This window comes from Salvelinus namaycush, chromosome 34, assembly GCF_016432855.1.
Source record: "Salvelinus namaycush isolate Seneca chromosome 34, SaNama_1.0, whole genome shotgun sequence".
In the NCBI taxonomy this organism is placed as follows: domain Eukaryota; kingdom Metazoa; phylum Chordata; class Actinopteri; order Salmoniformes; family Salmonidae; genus Salvelinus; species Salvelinus namaycush.
This window is the reverse complement of record NC_052340.1, coordinates 41102850-41109969: the sequence shown is the minus strand read 5'-3', so window position 1 is coordinate 41109969 and position 7120 is coordinate 41102850. Positions and strand designations below refer to the sequence as shown.

At 45.2% G+C, this 7120-nt stretch overlaps 1 protein-coding gene across 1 annotated transcript in view; it reads left to right on the top strand.

Moving 5' to 3' along the window:
• Nucleotides 1-7120, top strand: part of ryr1b (ryanodine receptor 1b (skeletal)) — a 261073-nt gene that overhangs the window by 242801 nt on the left and 11152 nt on the right. Inside the window, exons 64-66 of the mRNA XM_038973731.1 lie at nucleotides 5980-6089; nucleotides 6809-6959; nucleotides 7057-7093. Of these exons, the coding sequence (XP_038829659.1) occupies nucleotides 5980-6089; nucleotides 6809-6959; nucleotides 7057-7093 (298 nt within the window). The remainder of the gene's footprint in view (nucleotides 1-5979; nucleotides 6090-6808; nucleotides 6960-7056; nucleotides 7094-7120) is intronic.

Below are 7120 nucleotides of genomic sequence, written 5' to 3'. Positions count from 1 at the left end.
TTTTTATATAACTGGTGGGGAGTATAGTTCATCCAGGTGAGGTATATAACTGGTGGGGGAGTATAGTTCATCCAGGTGAGGTATATAACTAGTGGGGAGTATAGTTCACCCAGGTGAGGTATATAACTGGTGGGGGAGTATAGTTCATCCAGGTGAGGTATATAACTGGTGAGGAGTATAGTTCATCCAGGTGAGGTATATAACTGGTGGGGGAGTATAGTTCACCCAGGTGAGGTATATAACTAGTGGGGAGTATAGTTCATCCAGGTGAGGTATATAACTGGTGATGGAGTATAGTTCACCCAGGTGAGGTATATAACTGGTGTGTTGTGTATGGTTCATCCAGGTGAGGTATATAACTAGTGGGGAGTATAGTTCATCCAGGTGAGGTATATACCAGGTGTGTTGTGTATAGTTCATCCAGGTGAGGTATTTAACTGGTGTGTTGTGTATAGTTCACCCAGGTGAGGTATATAACTGGTGGGGGAGTATAGTTCATCCAGGTGAGGTATTTAACTGGTGTGTTGTGTATAGTTCATCCAGGTGAGGTATATAACTAGTGGGGAGTATAGTTCATCCAGGTGAGGTATATAACTGGTGGGGGAGTATAGTTCATCCAGGTGAGGTATATAACTGGTGGGGGAGTATAGTTCATCCAGGTGAGGTATATAACTGGTGGTGGAGTATAGTTCATCCAGGTGAGGTATATAACTAGTGGGGAGTATAGTTCACCCAGGTGAGGTATATAACTAGTGGGGAGTATAGTTCATCCAGGTGAGGTATATAGATAGAACTGTGAGATGTGTTGCCTGTCTGTGTGTGTGAGTCTTTTTTCATTTCCTCATTACTGTGCAGTCCTAAAGCAGAACTACCCCTAGTCTACCGCAACCCAAAGTTAACATCGTGTACTTTATCTGTCGTCCCCATAGAGATGTGTAGAGATCGCTACGTTGTATCTGTCCCATCATGGTGTCTGTGAGCCCACGTTCAGTACCATTGTGGTTATCTCCATTTTAAAGTAATCAATTTTCTTGCAGTGCTGGAGTCTTAAACGAAATGTTGTGTGTCATTCATTTAATTGTGGCCACTAGATGGCGGTGATATAGCTTAAAGCCATTTACAAACCAATGGTGAAGGTGCATAAATATGTCAGAAATCAGAAATCACAGTAATACTCCATTCACTACTTGTAGTTCTATAGTCCGTTTGTTTGTTTTGTTGGTCTTGGCTAGCTTAATGTTCCTGTCGTTAGCTAGCTAGCACTCAGTCACTCACGTGGCTGCTAGCATCGTCATGAAAAGAGGCATGAGGGAAGCACTACAATATGACATTTTTCTACATTGAACAAAAATATAAAACGCAACATTGTAAAGTGTTGGTCCCATGTATCATGATCTGAAATAAAAGATCCCAGAAATGTTCCATATGCACAAAAAGCTTATTTCTCTCAAATGTTGTGCACAAATTTGTTTACATCCCTGTTAGTGAGCATTTCTCCTTCGTCAAGATAATCCATCCACCTGACAGGTGTGGCATATCAAGAAGCTGATTAAACAACATGATAATTACACAGGTGCACCTTGTGCTGGGGCCACTCTAAAATGAAAGGCCACTCTAAAATGTGCAGTTTTGTCACACAACACAATGCCACAGATGACTCAAGTCTTGAGGGAGCGTGTAATTGGCATGCTGACTGCAGGAATGTCTACCAGAGCTATTACCAGATAATTGAATGTTAATTTCTCTACCATAAGCCACCTCCATCTTTGTTTTAGAGAATTTGGCAGTATGTCCAACCGGCTTCACAACCCGCAGACCACGTGTATGGCGTCGTGTGAGAGAGTGGTTTGCTGATGTTAATGTTGTGAACAGAGTGCCCCATGGTGGCGGTGGGGTTATGGTAAGGGCAGGCAGGCAGGCCCATTGTCGTGCCATTCATCTGCTGCCATCACTTCATGTTTCAGCATGATAATGCACGGCACCGTGTCACAAGGATCTGTACACAATTTCTGGAAGCTAAAACTGTCCCAGTTCTTCCATGGCCTGCATACTCACCAGATATTTCATCCATTGAGCATGTTTGGGATGCTCTGGATCGACGTGTAAGACAGTGTGTTCCAGTTCCCGCCAATATCCAGCAACTTCACACAGCCATTGAAAAGGAGTGGGACAACAATCCACAAGTGTCACGATCGTCTTGAGGACAATGAGTGGACCAAGGCGCAGCGTGTGAAAAATACATCTTCTTTTATTGGAAGACGAAAGAAAACAAAAGTGAAGCTATAAAAGACTAAGTGCTAACATGCAACATAGACAACTACCCACAAAAGCCTTCTGCCTATGGCTGCCTTAAATATGGCTCCCAATCAGAGACAATGAATGACAGCTGTCTCTGATTGAGAACCATTCAGGCAACCATAGACATACCTAGACACCTACACTCAAACACAAACCCATCTAGTCTACCTAAACCCCTTATACCATACAACCACCCAAGACGAGACAAAAACACACAAACATCCCCCCTGTCACACCCTGACCTAACCAAACTATTACAGAAAACAAAGATAAAAGGCCAGGGTGTGACAACAAGCCACAATCAACAATCTGATCAACTCTATGAGAAGGAGATGTGTCACGCTCCATGAGGCAAATGGTGGTCACACCAGATACTGACTGGTTTTCTGATCCACACCCCTCCTTTTATTAAGGTATCTGTGACCAAGAGATTCATATCTGTATTCCCAGTCATGTGAAATCCATAGATTAGGGCCTAATTAATTAATTTAAATTGACTGATTTCCTTATATGAACTATAACTTAGTAAAATCTTTGAAATTGTGGCATGTTGCGTTTATATTTTTGTTCAGTATAAGTAGTGAGAACACTCTGGATCAGGCAATGTTGAAACGTAATCTTTAGTACAGTACTTATCTTAAATGTAGTTTTGTTAATTGACTAAAACAAGAAGACAACAAGAAAAATTGCGTTTGAAAAGGGTTACGTTTTTTTTGCTGCGCGCCAATGGTAACCTAGGTAACCACATGTTGTTTTCCCCACAGTCCTATCTAATACCGACCGACCGGGACTATTTTTAACACGGTTCAATGCACCGATAAATCAGCATCTTAGAGCTAAAATTGGAATCATGTATACCAGGGGGTGAGCAAGTACTATTTGAGAAGGTTCCGGTCATACACATTTCCTAGGTAGAAAAAGGTCCGGATGGATATTGTCAGAAACAAACCCCCACCTCACAACACATGTGACCCCAAACTGTTGACTCTCCAGAGAGAAAAAAAAAATGGCAGTTTTAAAATGTACTTCCTACAATTCTACACACTTATTTGTGGTTATATGATACTAGTTGTCAAACCTCAACCGAATTCTTAAAATATATATACAGTGCATTCGGAAAGTATTCAGACCCCTTGACTTTTTCCACATTTTGTTACGTTACAGCCTTATTCTAAAATGGATGAAATAGTTGAACCCCTCATCAATCTACACACAATACCCCATAATGACATCACAATACCCCATAATGACATCACAATACCCCATAATGACATCACAATACCCCATAATGAAAAAGTGAAACCAGGTTTTTAGACTTTTTAGAAAATGTATAAAAAAAATGTTTTTTTAAATACCTTATTTACATATTAGTATTCAGACCCTTTGCTATGAGACTCAAAATTGAGCTCAGTTGCATCCTTTTTCCATTGATCATCCTTGAGATGTTTCTACAACTTGATTGGAGTCCACCTGTGGTAAATTCAATTGATTGGACATGATTTGGAAAGGCACACACCTGTCTATATAAGGTCCCACAGTTGACAGTGCATGTCAGAGCAAAAACCAAGCCATGAGGTCGTAGAGCCCCGAGACAGGATTGTGTCGAGGCACAGATCTGGGGAAGGGTACCAAAACATTTCTGCAACATTGAAGGTCTCCAAGAACACAGTGGCCTCCATCATTCTGAAATGGAAGAAGTTTGGAACCACCAAGACTCTTCCTAGAGCTGGCCGCCCGGCCAAACTGAGCAATCGGGGCAGAAGGGCCTTGGTCAGGGAGGTGACCAAGAACCAGACGGAAGCCACTCCTCAGTAAAAGGCATATGGCAGCCCGCTTGAAGTTTGCCAAAAGGCACCTAAAGGACTCAGACCATGAGAAACAAGATTCTCTTGTCTGATGAAACCAAGATTGAACTCTTTGGCCTGAATGTCAAGCGTCACATCTGGAGGAGACCTGGCACCGTCCCAACGGTGAAGCATGGTGGTGGCAGCATCATGCTGTGGGGATGTTTTTCAGTGGCAGGTACTGGGAGACTAGTCAGGATCGAGGGAAAGATGAACGGAGCAAAGTACAGAGAGAATCTTGATGAAAATCTGCTCAAGACTGCTCAGGATCTCAGACTGGGGCGAAGGTTCACCTTCCAACAGGACAACGACCCTAAGCACACAGACAAGACAATGCAGGAGTGTCTTTGGGACAAGTCTCTGAATGTCTTTGAGTGGCCCAGCCAGAGCCCGGACTTGAACCCGATCAAACATCTCTGGAGAGACCTGAATATAGCTGTGCAGCGACACTCCCCATCCAACCTGACAGAGCTTGAGAGGATCTGCAGAAAAGAATGGGAGAAACTCCCCAAATACAGGTGTGCCAAGCTTGTAGCGTCATACGCAAGAAGACTTGAGGCTGTAATCGCTGCCAAAGGTGCTTCAACAAAGTACTGAGTAAAGGGTCTGAATACTTATTTAAATGTCATTTGCTAAAATTATATAAATGTAACCGATGTGAAATGACTAGCTAGTTAGCGGTGGTGCGCGCTAATAGCGTTTCAATCGGTGACGTCACTCGCTCTGAGACCTTGAAGTAGTTGTTCCCCGCGGCCGCGGCTTTTGAGGAGCGATGGGTAACGATGCTTTGAGGGTGGCTGTTATTGATGTGTGCAGAGGGTCCCTGGTTCGAGCCTAGGTAGGGGCGAGGAGAGGGACGGAAGCTATACTGTTACACAGAGAAGAAGGGGAGAATCTCCCCAAATTCAGGTGTGCCAAGCTTGTAGCGTCATACCCAAGAAGACTCTAGGCTGTAATCGCTGCCAAAGGTACTTCAACAAAGTACTGAGTAAAGGGTCAGAAAACTTATGTAAATGTAATATTTCAGTTTTTAATTTTTTTAAATAAATTTGCTAAAACAAAAAAAAATACAGTTTTTGCTTTGTCATTGTGGGGTACTGTGATGTCATTATGGGGTATTGTGTGTAGATTGATGAGGGAAAAAACAATTGTATCCATTTTATAATAAGGCTGTAACGTAACAAAATGTGGAAAAAGTGAAGGGGTCTGAATACTTTCTGAATGCACTGTACATCTATTATTTATTGTTTAATTTGGGTCCATGGTCCGTGTTGACCCTGTTCTGGGTCCATGGTCCGTGTTGACCCTGTTCTGGGTCCATGGTCCGTGTTGACCCTGTTCTGGGTCCATGGTCCGTGTTGACCCTGTTCTGGGTCCGTAATCCGTATTGACCCTGTTATGGGTCCGTAATCCGTGTTGACCCTGTTCTGGGTCCATGGTTCGTATTGACCCTGTTCTGGATCCATGGTCCGTGTTGACCCTGTTCTGGGTCTGGATCCAGTACGTTTATTGAGTATAGATGTTCTAATACTGATACATAAAAAAGAGCAACAGAGAAATATACAACACGACGAACTTAGCAAACGTGGCATTTGTGGTAAGTGCATGGAGGCCGCCATCTTAATGAACTTTCGCTATTTGAAGAAGACAATGCTCTGATCATTGACTGATCGCTCCCAAACCCATAGAAATCCCCGCCTAGTTTACTACTTTAAAATGGCGGAAAGCCCTCTATGGCAACGTCCATGCAAAAACGTGTTATTTCCAAGCAGAGATCTCTATACATCTCTATGGTCGTACCACAGAATGAACATAACGTCTGTGCTGACCTCTGCAGTCCATCATGAAGAACTACGACCTGAACCAAGATGGATACATCTCTCTGGAGGACTTTAAGAAGATAGCAGCTAACTTCCCCTTCTCCTTCTGCAACAATGACAGTGACAGGTGAGAGAGAGAGTGAGAGAGAGTGAGAGAGTGAGAGAGAGAGAGTGAGTGATCCTGTGCCACAGTTGGATGTGTGAACTCTTCTTAAGAACATTCTGTCTCTAGCTTTAACAATCTGTCACTCTCTCTCTCTCCTCCCTCCCCCTCTCTCCTCCCATCCCTCCCTCTCTCCTCCCACCCCTCTCTCCTCCCATCCCTCTCTCCTCCCATCCCTCTCTCCTCCCACCCCTCCCTCCTTCTCTCCACCCATCCCTCCCTCTCTCTCCTCCCTCCCTCTATCTCTCCTCTCCCATCCCTCTATCCTCCCATCCTCCTCCCTCCCTCTCTCCTCCCATTCCTCCCTCCCTCCCATCCCTCCCTCCTCCCACCCCCCCCTCCTTCACTCCACCCATCCCTCCCTCTCTTCCATCCCTCTCTCCTCCCTCTCTCTCCTCCCATCCCTCCCTCCCTCTCTCCTCCCATCCCTCCCTCCCTCCCTCTCTCCTCCCTCCCTCCCTCCCTCTCTCCTCCCATCCTCCCCCCCCCATCCTCCTCCCTCCCTCTCTCCTCCCATTCCTCCCTCCCTCTCTCCTTCCCATCTTCCTCCCTCCCTCCCTCTCTCCTCCCACCCCCCCCCCCTTCCTCTCTCCTCCCTCCCTCCCATCCTCCTCCCCCCCTCTCTCCTCCCTCCCTCTCTCCTCCCATCCTCCTCCCTCCCTCTCTCCTCCCATCCCTTCCAGAGAGGGGGAGATCAGTCTACAGCAGATCAACTCCTACTTCATGAGGGGGATGTCCGTATGTGCCAAACTAGGATACAACTTCAAGAACGTTCACAACTTCCACGAGACCACGTACAAGCGACCCACCTTCTGTGACACTTGTGGAGGCTTTGTGGGTATTGCATTGAGCTGGATGTTGTTAAAACTGTGATTTGGCTGAGATTCACAAACCGTCTAATTCATGCTCTGTTGTGTCCGCTCTGTTGTAGCTGTGGGGAGTCATCAAGCAGGGCTTCCACTGTCGAGGTAAGATATCTCATCTAGACGTTGCAC